Source organism: Thermobia domestica, chromosome 14 (assembly GCF_964235325.1).
Source record: "Thermobia domestica chromosome 14, izTheDome1.hap1.1, whole genome shotgun sequence".
Lineage (NCBI taxonomy): Eukaryota > Metazoa > Arthropoda > Insecta > Zygentoma > Lepismatidae > Thermobia > Thermobia domestica.
In genome coordinates, this window is record NC_137467.1 from 200,958,742 (window position 1) to 200,975,191 (window position 16,450).

At 34.6% G+C, this 16,450-nt stretch overlaps 1 protein-coding gene across 1 annotated transcript in view; it reads right to left on the reverse strand.

Annotated features, from left to right (window-relative positions):
- Window positions 1–16,450, reverse strand: part of PRAS40 (Proline-rich Akt substrate 40 kDa) — a 44,682-nt gene that overhangs the window by 19,359 nt on the left and 8,873 nt on the right. The window contains exons 2-3 of the mRNA XM_081739311.1: window positions 4,843–4,980; window positions 1,002–1,172 (exon numbers count right to left, since the gene is read on the reverse strand). Coding sequence (XP_081595437.1) covers window positions 1,002–1,172; window positions 4,843–4,965 — 294 coding nt within the window. The 5' untranslated portion in view covers window positions 4,966–4,980. The remainder of the gene's footprint in view (window positions 1–1,001; window positions 1,173–4,842; window positions 4,981–16,450) is intronic.

A 16,450-nucleotide genomic window follows, 5' to 3' on the forward strand; every position in this document is an offset into this window, starting at 1 on the left:
TAACCTTTGATTTGCTCAAACGCTGTGAACCTCAATAGCTCCGCGGCCCCTATTTACGCTAGGAAGATAATTTTGCTTATCAATGTGCTTTTGAAGAATGAAGCTTTCTGCCGATATGCATTTTACGTATGTAATGGATACCAAGGCGGTGGTGGAGGGTCAAGTTCATGTTTTTTTCTCTTTTTATGAGTTTTTTTTTTTTTTTTGGGGGGGGGGCATTTCCTCTTGGGATACATTCATAGAAATTTGTATGTGAAGGAATGAAGTAGTTCACTTCATGATAATACCCTGTATGTGTACTTGTTGCTTATATGGGGGGAAGAGGAGAGGCAAAATTGGTCAATTTTTGAGTCTCGCGTTTTTTAAGTAAAATACATTTATTTTCAGGGCTGTTCCACATAAGACGACATATCTTTTCACTGAATTGGTCTAGAAACCTGTTTTCAATAAGTTTTCCAACAATGTATCAATCACGACTCTGTTATGAATAGGAGGGGTCACCAGGGAAGGTCTGCAACAGCCCTTAGAAAATGATATACAGAGCCTTTTTTTAAAAAAAAAAAAAAAAAAAATAAGTATTTCATTCTGAAATTTTTTCTTGCTTTGTATTGTAGCAATTTTTTTTTTTTTTTTTTTTTTTTTTTTTTTTAAATATATTGTCAAAAGTGTGTTGCCTACACGACTAGCATCATTTTATTAGCGTATGATGACTAATGTTTGCCAGGACCACAAAATTCTACTTTAATATTTTAGGACTATTTTATTTCTTCTTCTTCTACAAATAGGGCGGGAATTTCACAAATGTTACCTCGTTAAAATCTGGGTTTCATAAGTTTTTCCAGCGATGTATCAATCATGACTGTGATAATTAGGGGTTACCAGCGCCCTCAACGTGAGAATCTACGATTTCGTTCAAATTCCTGGCGGGTGCAGAAATGTTAAATTAAAAAGTGTCAAAATTACCTTAAGTTGTCAAATAAAGACAACGCATGCCCACTCACCAGAAGATTACGGCTAATGATGACACAACTGGCTCCTTTCTCTCGGTGAATGGCGTGCGTATTCTGTGAACAGTTCATACACCGGTGAATAATCCAGCTGCCCACATTCCGTAGTTGAACCAAACACGCCTGCTCCTTTGTTATCCTGCCAAGTTCCACAGTTCCCACGTCCTGTAATTCATAAAGAAATGCCAGTTGTTACATAAAATCACGGACGACAAATGGCAGGCATCAACCAATTAGCGTTTAAGGAACAATAACCTTTTCAATGAAATATTGCCAACAAATAAATAAATAATAAATAAAAAGGAAGAAAACTAAAGGAAAGCTTTGCCACAATTTGTGTAAGAATTTTTACAAAAGTACAACAGTTCTCTTCCAAATTATTATCTTAAATGAAATAGACATGATAATAAAGGCAAGATTTTATGACCTACAGAAGTTACACTAAACCTTCTTAAAACTTATCTTAAAATTAATGACATTGTTAGAGTCTCTAAGGATGTTTTATTAATCATTAGATATCAGAGTCCTTTTTTTTTTTTTTCCCTTTCTTCAAAGCGGTATCGCATAGCATATGCCATGCAAACGAAAAATTGGATCGCATTTACCGAAGCTAGTTATTTTTGCAAAACACAGTATCATTGCCTTTCCTCCAGGACAGAACGGTTCTCTTTTAATATCACTACAGTTCAGAGATAATGTCCGCTCCAAAAAACTCCTCTTTGGCCTTCCATATACTATAAGATAGATCCTAGTAAATCTCTTACGATTTTTCCTAGAGTCAAAATCTCAACATGTATGGCATCGGATCGCACGTCATCTACTATATACTGAACGATCCTATGAGACTTTTCTTGTTTAGAGAATGCTCTATTTCGGAAAGAAAATTAGTAAGATTTCGATTTAAGCGACATCAGATGAGAGAAAGGGATAAATTTGTTAACACTAAAGATATATCGTACTTTTTACTACGAAATGATAGTGTCTTCAAAATTCGATTAAAAGAGAACTAAGAAAGATATTTAGTTCAGGTTTATTTATTATTTTACAAGAGAGGAGGCATTGAAGAAGGCCTTGGAAGGGTCTATATGCTTCCGAGCGTCGGAACATAGGGAGTATGACGTCATCACTTGACCTTTTTTTTTTTTTTTTGTGAGGTCTAACTTCAACATTTTTTGGTAAACTTCTCTTTAGCCCTAGATTTCTGAAGTTTTACACAAACAATAAGTGGACCCTTTAGTTTTTATCTGAATTTTTTCGGATCTCTTCGTCAACACAGAAGGGGGATTCAGAGGGGCTAAAGAGTAAAAAAGGGATATTTCTTGACCAAAATTCCCACTCTCGCGATTATGGCTCCGCTCGGGTACATGATAGGGACATCTGAGTAGTGCTTTCTGAAGGCCTACTCGATTCTGAACAGAACGACGTATGAATCATCATTCTACGATAATTAGGGACGTGTCAGGAATATCTTTTTTTTACATAATATCCTTTTTGTTACTACTATAATTTTTTTTTTTTTTTAATGAATAGTCTTACTATAATTTGGAGCGCTTTACGCGCTTCTCCCACATGGCAAAATATTTTTCCCGCCCTTAGTGTTGAAGATAGGAAATTAGTACTTGTCACAAGTAATTAGTATCACAAGTACTATTTTTGCAAGTGATTTCCAGATCTATGTTTACCCAGGGCCGCACCAGAGGGCCTCAAAATGGGGAAAAAGAGGGATTTTTCACAAAAATCCCTATTTTCATCAACTTTTTCCTCCTTAGGGACGTCCGAGGGACATGTGAGTGGTACTGTCTGAAAGCCTACTCTATTCTGAAGAGAACTGCGTATTAATCGTGATCCTACGATAATTAGGGAGGTGTCAGGAAATTTTTAAATTTTGTAGGGTGCATTTTAGGAAAATTTTTAGCGTTTTTTGATGCTCCCAACATGGGTAAAAAATTTTCCCGCCCTCACTATTGAAGACAGGAAATTCTAATTTGTCACAAGTAATTAGCACACTACGTAGTATTTTTCAAGTTTTTTTCAGGTTTGTGCACAGACCCGGGGGGGGGGGAGATCAGGGGGCTTCAAACTTTGAAGATTTTTTTGTCAAAAATTCTAATTTCCCTTCAAAAAATCCCCTCAGGTACATGATAGGGACATGTGAGTGGAACGGTCTGAAAGCCTACTCTATTCTGAACAAAACTACGTATGAACCATGATCCTACGATAATTAGGGATGATGCTGTACCTTCTTTACTGAAAGTTAACAAAACCCATATCTTAAAAGAGTTAAAGCGATATAAGTTACGTATTTAGTTTAACTCTACGTTATCTCGTAGAACTGAATCTGAGTATGTACACACACATTAATCTTTATACAATTATTTGGGTATATGATAAGAAAATAACATTATAGCATTATCAGAGAATCATTTAAAGCAAGAAAAGTTTTTTACTTTATTTTTAAGTTTACGAGATCTTGGAAACTGTATGGTTATTTCTTCTCATTTGAATATCATGATTAATATAAAACAATGTTATTCGGACTGCAGTAATACTGTGTACTACATTAGAAGCGACTTTAACTGCTATGCATTGTGAATCAACACCTAGCAATGCCATTTGTTATGACGAGGGAAATTTCTATGTGTAGGGCAGGAAAAGACAGGATTTCCTACAAGATCCTTAATAACATTTTTCCTGAGAAAACTCTCAAAAGAATTCGTAGGACTAATTCCACCGTGTATAGGCCGCCTTTAGGTACCTTGTAGGTTTTCAATAACAACTCACTCCATTACAGACCACGTATTATATTACTGGAGACCGGCCACAAAATTGACGCCGAACATGCATTAGTTAATGCACTTTAGTATGATATTGCATCTGGAAATAAAGCAACTGAATCAACTTCCGATATGCAAGGTCCTAGATTACTTTTCGGAAACGAACACTAGCGCAGAAAAACAAGAGAGTTCAACAGTAGCCTTCTATCATTTCATATTGGTTTCAAGTTCTGATAATGGGATCTACTTGCTTCTTTGCATTGGACCGAAAATCCTTTTGCTACTCTTCCGTTTTTCATTGGAAACAGAGAAAGAAAAGATAGTATTTCGTTCAAAATGCTAAGAAAAATGGGAAAACGAACTGGATTCGAGTAGCATTCGGCCACAATGTTGGGAAATGAACTTCATGTGAAATTACGTTGTATTTTGCCACAAAAATGAAGGTGAACTTCGAGACTGCACAATTCCAATTTTCAATTTCTTAATAACTTTACGGATAGAAAACTCCGTGTGGACATAACATTCTAAACTAGCTACCAGCTTACACAATCTATAGAAGCAGAAGAAAGTAATAAAAACAAATAAATAAATAAAAATTCACAACCTTAAATTCATAGCACTTAAAAAATATATAACTGATCTTATTTTTCATCATACACGACTGATTTTTTTAATCTTACGCATGTAAAACAGTAAAATACGGAGAATAAGTTTTGAGTCAGAAAAAAAAAAGACAGCCTAATAATGCCTATGACATACAATTTAAAACTTTACTTTTTAATTTATACCTTAATACAGAAAACAAGCTAAGAGAAAAGTATCACCTCTATGCAGTTTGTAGAGGAGATAATTTACACGAATATACATATAGGTTCAAATCTAATTCTGGATTGAAACATTTTATTATGTTTCCATTTTAATTTTATTTTATGATACACTACCTATAAATACAGAAAAAGAGTGACGAGTGTAGGACAAAGAATATAGTCCTTTGAGTGAAGTATGTCGCGGAAAATCTTTCTACTCGCTTCATAAATCTAAAATTCATAGCAAGTGCTTACCTCCTGGAAGAAAGGTTCATTCAGCTCCAGCCCTGTCAACCCAAGTTTGGAGACGTCCACGCTCTGGATCTCCGAGCTCTTGGCGTTGATCAAGATGTTGAGACACTTGCACGTGATAAGCATGGCACTCGCAGTCTCCTGAAATTACATAACAATATCATTAACTACCATTACCGTCATACAACATGGTCATGTAAAGCTTTTTTTTTTTTGGTGCTCATTTTATATTTTGTAAAGCATTTTTGTGCTCATTGATATTACATTCAAACAAATATGCAACACCTTTCAAAGAAAAGTTGAGCAGTATTTAGCAAGAATTTCAGCAGCCAATGGTGTACATTGAAAATGTGTTCCACAAAGGTCAATATTGGGACAGTCACTCTGATTAATCTATATGAATGATATAAATGCATTTAAACTACGAGGTAGAATAACTACGTATTTGCTGATGGCAGTGCTATATTTTATAAAGCAGACACTAGAGAAATTTATATCATACATCAGCGTTTCCCAACCGGTGTGCCGCGGCACACTGGTGTGCCGCGAATGGACCGCTAGTGTGCCGCGAGGAAATCGAAACAAAACTATTAATTCTATAGCAACCAAACTGTAAGACATAGGAAAAAATGTATATTTTCGTATTTGACATTACTATGAATTTCTACCATGGAAAAAAATTACTGTAATTGTAATATATTATTCTACATCTATTACTGTGTAGCAGACAGTATTTCGGCTCGTACACATTTCCACGGTTAGAAGCTATATTACATTTCAATTGAGTCATACTAACACCGAGAAATGGAAGCACTTGTACGGTACGCGTCAAGCGAACGTTCGTAGAATACTCATTCGCACGTGAGTGACAGAATAACACTTTGTTCAACAGCTGTGTTTTGACTTCGACGTATCGCAAGCTGTGTGATTGGAATAATATGCACTGGTTTTGGTTAAAACAGCAAAAGTACAAGACATTTGTTTGTTCGTTCGTTATTTACTGATCTTCGTTCTTAATGAAACGTTGGATACAGTTTTCGAAAAAGAAAGCGTATTTTAAAAAATCTCAGTACTATATTTCATTGCAATTGTTTTCTATTTTAAAATTAGAATAAAAAATAAGCATAATGCATTAGCATAGGGGAAAACCAGTGGTTGAGCTTTCATCTCTGTGAGAAGGAGATCAGTAATCACAGGAAATATTACCATGGCATTTTATATTTGCAAATAATAATAATAATAATAATAATAATAATAATAATAATAATCTATGAGTGTGCCGCGAGAGCTCAAGTTACACCCGTAGTGTGCCGCAAGTTGAAAAAGGTTGGGAAACGCTGTCATACATTAACAAACATATGTCCACATTATATCGTTACTTTTGTGTACACTGTCTTTATATTTAGAAGTCAAATTATATAATTTTTCAGAAGCCATTGACAAAGAGAATTTTGCCCAATAAAATTGAAATTAATAATTTCGAGGTGAAAACAGTCGAATATTTAACATATTTAGGGATAGTAATAGATCAACATCTGACTTGGGAATTGTATATAAAAAGTTTAGAGAAGGAGAAAGCTCCTACAGTAGGTATTATGCATCGCTTTGAAACAGTCCTACAAGAATTTAAAATAAAATGAAATCTAAGTTTTACGTCCCACGGTTATGCCGGTTAGGCTAAAGGAGACGGTGATAATGGGAGATGAGTGAAATAGTGGGAGGAAACGGGCGAACCCCGAGAAAACCCACGAGCAAGGTGTTTGTCCACCACAAAGTCCACACAGCGCGAGCTGGGATCGAACCAGGGACCCCAAGCACCGGAGGTGAACGCTCTACCACTGAGCTACCGCGCCCCTTACAAGAATTTAAGAAGAATGGTGTACAATGCGTACGAATGAAGTTTTTCTTTAAGATCATATTATATATATATATATATATATATATATATATATATATATATAAACTTTGGAGACACTAATAAAAGTACAACCCTAGATCAAAAGAAAGCCGTAAGAGTTATGCATGGTCATCCTATGTACTATACAGATAAGAGTGTTTATGAAGTCAAACATACTACCATTCGATTTACTAATAAAAATTCGTTCTTGTACATGTGCGCATAATCTATTTACACATAATATACACAGTAATTTACTTCTAATAAAGAGGAAAGATACCCATAGTTATAATACGAGGAAAAAGAATGAAATTGAAATAGACAATGTTAATTCAACAGCTTATGGAATAAATAGTGTTTGTTTATTTATTTGCCTGTTTTGCATACAAATGATAGTATTCTCGAGTACGCATACAGTTAAAATTGCAAAATAATTATATTATATATATATATATGCCATAAAAAACTGAAAGAGTAATACATAAAAAAACATGACTTTTATAAACATACACATTCATAACACTTCAAAAAAGTCATTTAACGAGTAATAAAATTTATCTACTAAGAACTTACGAAGATCGGCCTTAAACATAGAATACGATTTATTTTGCTTTAGAAAGTCCGGTAACTTATTGAAAACTTTTGTGCAGTTAATATATACATTAAAAAAAAAAAATGAGAGATACCATGCAAATTAAATATAATATCACTCAAACTTACAGAGTACCCAAAAATGTGATGGACATAAAAGGCATCCATTTATTTAGAAAAGAAAATACTTTTGGACTAAATACGTTGAAAAAACATGTTACAAAAATTAAAAAGAAAGAAAGAAAGAAGATATCTTACAGATACTGACACAAAAATACGAAAAACGTTACAAGATAGATATACTTGGTCCCTTAATGTGAGCGAGTGCTTGTTGGAACAATCTAATTCTTGTTCTTTACTTTTCATATCTTCAATACTTGTCAATATATCATACGGAAATTCTGGATTAGCCATATCTCTTTAAACAATTATCATCAAGTATAAAATGTGAGAAAATATTTACCTATTAGAGATTACCGATTTCTCCGTAAATATTTACCATTAAATATAAAATGCAGGAAATCTGGATATCCAATTTCCGAAATACCCAACGAAAATTATTCTTTATTTGATCTTTCTTTACTTTTTGCACTTTACTTTTGATTATTTTACTTTATTGTAACCTACTAATGTATGAAATTTTGTTGTGTTCTGCTGATTGCTCAATGAATTTTATATTATAATAATAATATAAGTTATCGTATATTTCTTCTTTAATAAACTACTAAAATAAATAAAACTTATGTTTAATAAAGAGAAGTTGTGTAAGTTCGACAGAGAGAAAAATCTAAAAATTAAAAATATATATAAGAATAATAAACAAATTAAAATAAATAAAACAGCAATAATCGTAAAATGTGACAGGAACAAATACAAAAATGAATAATAATAATAATAATAATAATACAACTCTCAAAAAGCACAACAATATAGAACAATTTCGCACTAGAAATGGATAATGGTCCAGTAGCTACAAAGAAATATTTAAGAGAAAAAGTGTTTCAGACATTAATTCATATAACGATTTATGATTAGACAACGAACGAATTTGCTCCTAAGGACTGATTTCTTATCTATTCTTTTATTAAAGGATCTTTCCCCTCAAAGTTCAATAAAGCCTTCCCCGCTGGTCTAGTGACTAGCGCGTGCGCCTTTGTTGTACATGGTCCAGGGTTCAATTAGAGCTCCTTCGTGGCTAAGCCGTGAGCGTACGCGCCTTAAGCGTGAGAGACCCGGGTTCAATTCCCGAATGGGAGTCCATGTGGTTCGGATCCCGCATTAAACTGTAGATCCAAGTCTCGTATAGTGTCGCTGCTAAAAGGGAGGCTAGACCCGGTATCAAATCAAATCCCGGATTCAATTCGCGGTGGGAAGAAGGCCTTGAAATCTGAACGCATTACGGTGGTCCGGATTCCACCTTAAAAATGTAAGCTTACGTCTCACATAGCCCTGTTGCTGAAAAGGAAAGCTTAACCTCAACAAACAACAAAAATCATTCCAGTTGTTCGTACAGTCATCGTTAAAAGAAAACAACATGTTCCTATACAAATTACATATTACAAGAAAACAGCAAAATATGCAAAAATACGCAGTTTTTTTTTTCTTTTATGGAATACTGTCCATAAGATACCACACTAGCATGACTTCACATGGGAACATGGGGCGTGGCCCCTCTGGAAATAAAGTGAATCAATAATTTATATTAAGTTTCCGGGTACGAGCAATATTTTCTAAATTTAATTCTTCAGTATTTTCTTGATATCTTCACATTTGCAACTTCTATTGTAAGAAACACTTGTTAATGATAATATTCTTACGTGGACAGCAAACTATTAAAAGCAAATGTCTTTTCGCTAAAAACTATGCCATGAATACCGGGATAATACCATACACACACACACACACATATTATATATATCAGCCTCCAGACGACGACTTCTTACTTTGTACTTTCTCTCCCCCATTATGGGCTGTACCTTGAGCCAGGTTCAAATATTAAAGTACAAGCGTTGTTTCCTTTTGCCCTACTAGGAATTTCCTCTAAAAATTTCGAACCCCTCCAGAAACTATAAATTTCAGTTTCTACTCGAATAGTATCTCTACTCTAAAATTAATTTTTAATCTACAGACTAATGCAAGCGAACGGTTACCAACTTGGGACAGTATTCATTCACAAAATATTTTGACCTGCATTCATTAACCTCGCAACACAGACAAGGTTTAATATCTGCACAATGTAGCCTACCTAACGAAACATATCCCTTGGAAAAATGAAAAATAGAAAACTTACATCTAATCTAATCTGTTTCTGAGGCCTTAAAGGCAAATAAAAAGACTAGAATAGAAGAAACTAAGCATTTACGTGGTAAGCCTGAAAACTTCGATTACAATGCCAGTTATGGGAATAAATCCTACCTTGTTATTTGACGAAATTGGTATTATCACAAATATTTAGTTTTAAGAAGCAGCGATAAAGAAATGAGCATATCCTTCAAGTTAATATCCTTCTTTGAAACGGAAATTGTGCTTCCGAGAAGGAATGATTTCCGGCCATTTTTTTTTCTTTTCTTTAACCGGAATATTTAACTTCTAGATAAATGAGATAAACTCTACCTTCCAGTGTAACTCAGAAAAGGTAAGATATTAGTAAAATTACGCAGTTTCTGATCAAAATAACAAAGTTGAAAGAAAGCTGTATTGTTTTGCACCATTTCCTTGTAAAATCAGATTAGCATCAATTACAATAGTCACTTGGTTGTGACGTTTGTTTAGCACACTACTTGCTTGCAAGAAACAATTAGCTCGGCCTTATACGCGAAGTCCAGCCGAATCCCCTCGAGCGATTTCTTTCCAATATCTCTGACAACCGAAATTTTCCCGCTCTCCTTCACTGAAGGACAACATGCTAAAATATTTTCATACTTGGAATAACACTACTAAGATGCTACTTTAGTTTACCGTACTTTGTATAACAGTTATCCAACTAGTAGAGCTTTTTTTCTTCTTTCCATTGAACACCTAGCAAAAATTTGCTCGGGAAAAACGTGCTTCCCCGCACGAGGTTACTCTGTTACTGTGAAAAAGCAGAGGGCGGGGCTCACACGTAGTCATGCTTCCTTGTATAAATTTATTATCATCAATTGCCTTGATTTTTTTTTTTTTTTTTTTTTAAATAGAAAAACGGGTGAACACTTTAAATAATGTAAGAATAGTATTCAGGTTTTAGGTCATTGAAAAAGAAAAATAGAACAATACGGCTGGGGGTGGGAAAAGAGGATGGTGAAAGCATTCACATCTAGTATGAAAGGTCTATGGGTCGATCCCAGTGAGTGAGTTTATCATGTACATCGTCGTATCCCGTTTTTTTCTCGGGATTCCTCCCATTTCTTTTCACAGTATTTTTTCACCAATTCATTCGTAATCACTCATTTTTGTTAATTATCTGTCTCATTTAGCTTTTATTATTATTATTATTATTATTATTATTATTATTATTATTATTATTTCAGTTAGGTTTTGGGACCGTTTTCTTTCTTTCTTTCTTTCTTACGAATGGGTCTAGAAATGCTTTTTCCAATTTTCCCAATCCTTAGCTTCAGTTCCTTTTCTCAAGCGCTCTACTATTGAGACACCGTGCTCTCGTTAATGATAGGGATAACTAAATTTCTTGTAAAGGGGAGATTTCAAACTATCAATTTTGTCTATATCAGATGGTGCAGCATGTCGCTTGCAGACTACTGTACTAGGTAGTCTTGCCGCTCCCGAAATAAAATCCTGGTTGCGCCACTGCTCTTAACTCCCAATATATATATATATATTAACCATCGGAATCAATCGTGTTCTTCCTTGTACTCCTCGCTTTCCTCCCTGGCGTTATGAAGACAATTTCTTCGCATTCGCAAGATGTGTCCGATCCATTTGGCTTTTCTCCGAAGGATGCTACCTAAAAACGTCGCCTTTTCTCCTATCCGTTTTAAAATCTCTTTCTTTGTTACACTCTCCGTTCATTTTATTTTGTTCATCTTCCTCTTACTTAAATTGTGCTATTAATTTCCAAATTTTTCAGTTCAAACTATGCACAACATTCAAGCTTCTCGATCTTTAAACTAGTAATATTTTAATCCCTCGTGCAAGTGATAAGTGCCAAGGTCATTATTAAAATCACTATTATTAACAACATTTTACTAATTACCGCAGCGGAAAAACTGATACGTTGTTTACTCTGAAGGCAAGGAAACGTCCTGCCTATACGTATACAAACGGCTGCTAGTTTCGAGATGAGGACTCAAATACTGATAGGATATTTTTCAAATCGATCCAAATATTTTTACGATTTTATGTTTAGGAAATACTATAAATGTATTTTTTTTTTAAAAAAAAAAACGCAGTGAGCTAGAAGTTAACCAGTGAATATCATACAGTATTTTTTTTTAAAAAAAGTCAACCATCTGTCTTTGAAAAGACCTTTGACATCCAAATGGATTAAATGAAACAAGAATGATTTTTCTGTATCCAACTCAGATCCCCAAGTTAAACCGTTAAAATTTGTTCATATGCTTCAAAGAATATGACCCTTTAGAGGTCAGTGGCCAGAATTTTCTGAATGAGACTGTAGTTCGCTGCTAGAAGTAAAAAATAAGCAAATGCATTCCAAATTAGTCAATCCGCAACGAAGAATCATTCTCTTGCGCACTTTGGCGTATTTTACAGCTAAAGCAACAGAATTTCTTACTCACCACCAGAAATCAATACTATCATCATAGGTATTCTGCCCTTATTGGAAGTTTACTTTTCGAAAACAGCCGCTTCCATGTATTACAGTCTTCAGCAGATCTCTTAAGACTTTTATGTACCAATTTTGTGTTTTAATACTGTCGATTAATTGTATCTTACTTCGTACTCTCCCTCTTTTCCCTCCCACCGTACCTTCTAGCACATCTATCATGACAGCAGTAACTTCTCACCCAATGTTTAACCATTTTATCCTCTTTTCTAAATATGTTTAAAATTCTTTTCTCCCCTACTGATTCAAACATTTCTCAGTTTCATTCGACATCGTTAATTCTCACTATTCTTCGCCATGCCTACATTTCGAATGCTTTCTGTCATTTTATAGTATCTATATTTCTGTCCCATGGAACAGTATTACTCGAACAGTATCTCTACCCTAACATTAATTTTTAAACTTCAAAATCCCCGACCTTTTAAGATCACAAGAGTATAATTACCCAACCCCTCACAATGTCAATATTTTGAAATACGGTAATAACATTAACAGTAACGAATAGGAACGTTTTAAACGTATGACTTACGAAACAAAAAATCCAGAATTTGGAGGACTAATAATAGAAGTACAGTCTACAAGCAACTCTCCTGCTTAGTAGCAAGTCTCATACAACGCAATGAAACTAACACAACAATTCACAGCAATTGACAATGTTCAATGAGTGTGATTAACAGCATGAGTTCCTTCAAGGAATGCACAACAAACAATATAACTACCTAACAAGAAGAATGTCAACTGCAATTAGTAACTGAGCAGTGTATATCTGCATGCGCCGTGTGAATACCACGCATTATTATGTCCTATGCACTGATGTAACTCTGCAGTGAAGTTTTCCACCTTCATCTAAACTTCCAAGATTGTTAATACTCATATAAATAGAGACCGGATGTTAGGCAAAATGCCTATTCTTTAATATTAAAGATATGATCAAAAATAATATTTTAAAGTTTATATGGCGGGTTATAGTTTCAATTTAAGCCAATTTTATTTTGCCTATTTCGCCTATTCCTGCCTAAATAACTGATTTAGTGCCTAATATTGCCTATTCTATGTATTTTCTTCAAAATAAGGCTTTATTGGGGAAAATGTATAATTTAGAACTTCAATAAAGGATTCTGCCTTTTTCGAAAAATATAAGTGCTGTTTGTAGTGATAAAATGTAAAATTTTGGATTGCTAAGTGTACTGACAAAGTGCTATAAAATTTTGGACTGCCGTGTGTACTGATAAAGTGTATAAAATTTTGGACTGTTATGTGTAGTGATAAAGTGCTGTAGAGAATGTATTTACCAAATATATATGGAATACATGTCAAGGTTCGTTTATATACCCATACATAGGCTATATAGTAAAAGAAAATATTAACAAACTCGTATGAATTGTTTCTATATTCTTTGAACATTGTTTATAATTTGAATTTATTTTTTAATTGTATTGAATATTTATCTTCATTATTACGAGCTACATTTCAGTGCCTATTTAAATGCCTATTTTTTAAATTTTAAGTGCCTATTTGCCTGCTTATTTTCCAGGTTTTTAGTGCCTGAACATCCGGTCTCTATATATAAAGCACAGAAGCTTAAAAGAGATTTTAAACGAAATATTTAAATTTACGTTCTACAGTTGTCTTTTAGGCTAAAGAAAATGGAGGATTACAAAAGAATTGATGAAGTGAGAATGAAGAAGGAAACGAGAGAAAACAAAAATCACGAACAAGATGTCACATGATCTGAGATTACTTATACTATAAGTGATCATCACTAAGTGAATGTGCCTCATGAAGAAAGAAAGAAAGAAAGAAAACTTTTGTATTTAAAATCCCTGGTCCGAGGTTAAGGAAGACGATGACGACAATGAAGAAAGTGGGTGGAAAGAATGAAAAAGTCCTGCACATGGTGTTCGTCCACCACAAAACCTACCTGGCACGAATTGGCGTCAAACTAGGGATTCTACGCACCAGAGTGAGCGCTCTACCACTGATCTACGATGGCCCTTTGTATCTCCTTACAGGAACAAGGTAAATGGAAGATCACACCAATTCCTCTTTACAAGTGAATTCAATGATTTACTATGGCTGGATAAGTAATAATAATAATAATAATAATAATAATAATAATAATGGCAAAATAGTTATAATTCGTATTTGCCTCCCCGCTCAAAAAATATCTGTTCCTCCAACATAATTGCCTTCCATATCTATCACCCTCTACCACACATGTGGAACGCGTCGTACACCACCGTGCGTCGATGTTTTACAGAAGGGTTTGTACTGATCTAAAGAAACTATTTCCCTGACCTTTGGCAGGAAATTCCCTGACTCATAAGGTGTCGAATGACGTTTACATATATCCACTTACCTCCCATAAAACTCTAGCAACGTTGCATATTGAGATCATTAATATCTATCCACAAACGTCTGACAATTATTCTGAAGATACGATTCTTCTTATACATTCATTTAATGATGACAAAGCTCTTTTCAAATATCCATATCCAGTTTCAATAAACACATATTACTTATTCAATACTGCAATTATTACTACATTTAGAAAAGAAAAAAACAAATAGGTATTATAATGGTTGGCTAAGCTGAAACTGATGTACAATTAATGTTGGAAAAAATACATTTTATATAATTTCCCTGACTTCCCCTGATTTGCAGTCTTTTTCCCTAAGCTTCTCTGAACTGCATCACTTTCCCCTGAGTTTTCCCTGACCAGTCGGAACCCTGCACAAAGGGACCGTCATACGCCACGGATAATGGTTTCTGTCGTGCCCACATGTCACTTTTATCTTGATCCACGCACGATGATTGTCCGAAACACTTTCTTATTGCACTTCCACTTTCCTCCTCTATTTTACGCCACTGCTGCTTCTGATTGAATAACACGCAGTCGTTATCACTCGTCATCTCAGATTCCTTTATCAGCTACGGAACTCTTGTAGTGCTGAGACAGTTCTCTGACGTGTGAGAAGAGTGTTGCCAGTAATTTTATTCAACCTATGTACAGAGTAAGAAAGTGCTACTGGATTGGGAATAAACACAAGTCTCCCGCTGATGCGTTAACCATTACATCCCTATTCCACTAACAGAACATTCACATATCCTTTTAAACTTAAATTCGTGCCTAAAGAGGAATTGGTGTGATATAAAATCGGTTACTTCCTCTAATTGTAATTCGACCGTTAAGAGTAACAGACATTAAAGTCTATTTGATATAACTTGTCCCTTCTGACAGTTGCTTTCCTCTGCTTTTTCCTTTCTGCACGTGGTCATAACATTCAGACAAGAAGAACTGTTTCTTTAGCAACAGCACGTTCAGCCAATTATAGTGGCTCATTTCTCTTGCTCTGCAATCGTAAACATTCCATCCTTTCCGCATGTTGCCAATTTGAATATAAACAAATGAACATTGTTTTAGTCGAATGTCAACTTGCGTAGTGGACCTACTGGTTATTGAGACCATTCTCTTTTGTGTCATTTAATTATATAAAGCTGAGACTTACTTGCAGTGAATAATTTCGTGTTTCAATCCCCGACACAAAAGCTGGCAACACAGCATTGAGAGCCGCATGCGTGCAGCGAGCTGTCAGAAGGGACAAGTAGTATCAACTGCACTATACGTTATCCAATCCAAACACAAGAGGAGCTGTGGTACAGTCTATATAATCTGAGTGGCTGTTCACGGGACGGAGTAGGTGGCGTAATGGTTAATGCATAGACTAGTAAACCGAAGACCAGATTTCGATTTCCGGTCTAGTTAGACATTTCCTTACTCTTTGAATATCAAGTTATTGTTTTCTTCTTTCAAAAAAAGCAGCATTAACCCTCCTCGCTTATTCCCTTATTTAGTATTATTGACACTAAAGAATACTAATTTCTTAAGAAGCTTCTAGAATCACTGATGAGAACACTGCCTTCTCAAGTTCATGACGAACAGTCCGAAGTCAAACATTCTATATTCATATTTTCCATACTTATGAAAAATAAATAAGTTAAGACAATCAGATTAGCCACTATCTTGTCTTTAATCTGACGACTGCTCTAAATAATGATAAAAACAATCTATTAAGCTAAGGAATGTACCAAAATATTAATGTTAAAATTTTCAATGGGAACACCCACCTCAGTAACTTATTTACATCAATACACGCTGCTGTTTCAATAACGTGTCACTGATTACATTAAATAATGAAAAATCATTTCAGGCATTTGTATGGTTTCTGTTCTGAGAATGCTAGAAGTTAGCTTAACCATATCAGATACTAATATTTTATAATACAAGTCATGAGACCGGATTAATACAGCAGTGTGCGCTTATCATACGTAAATGACTA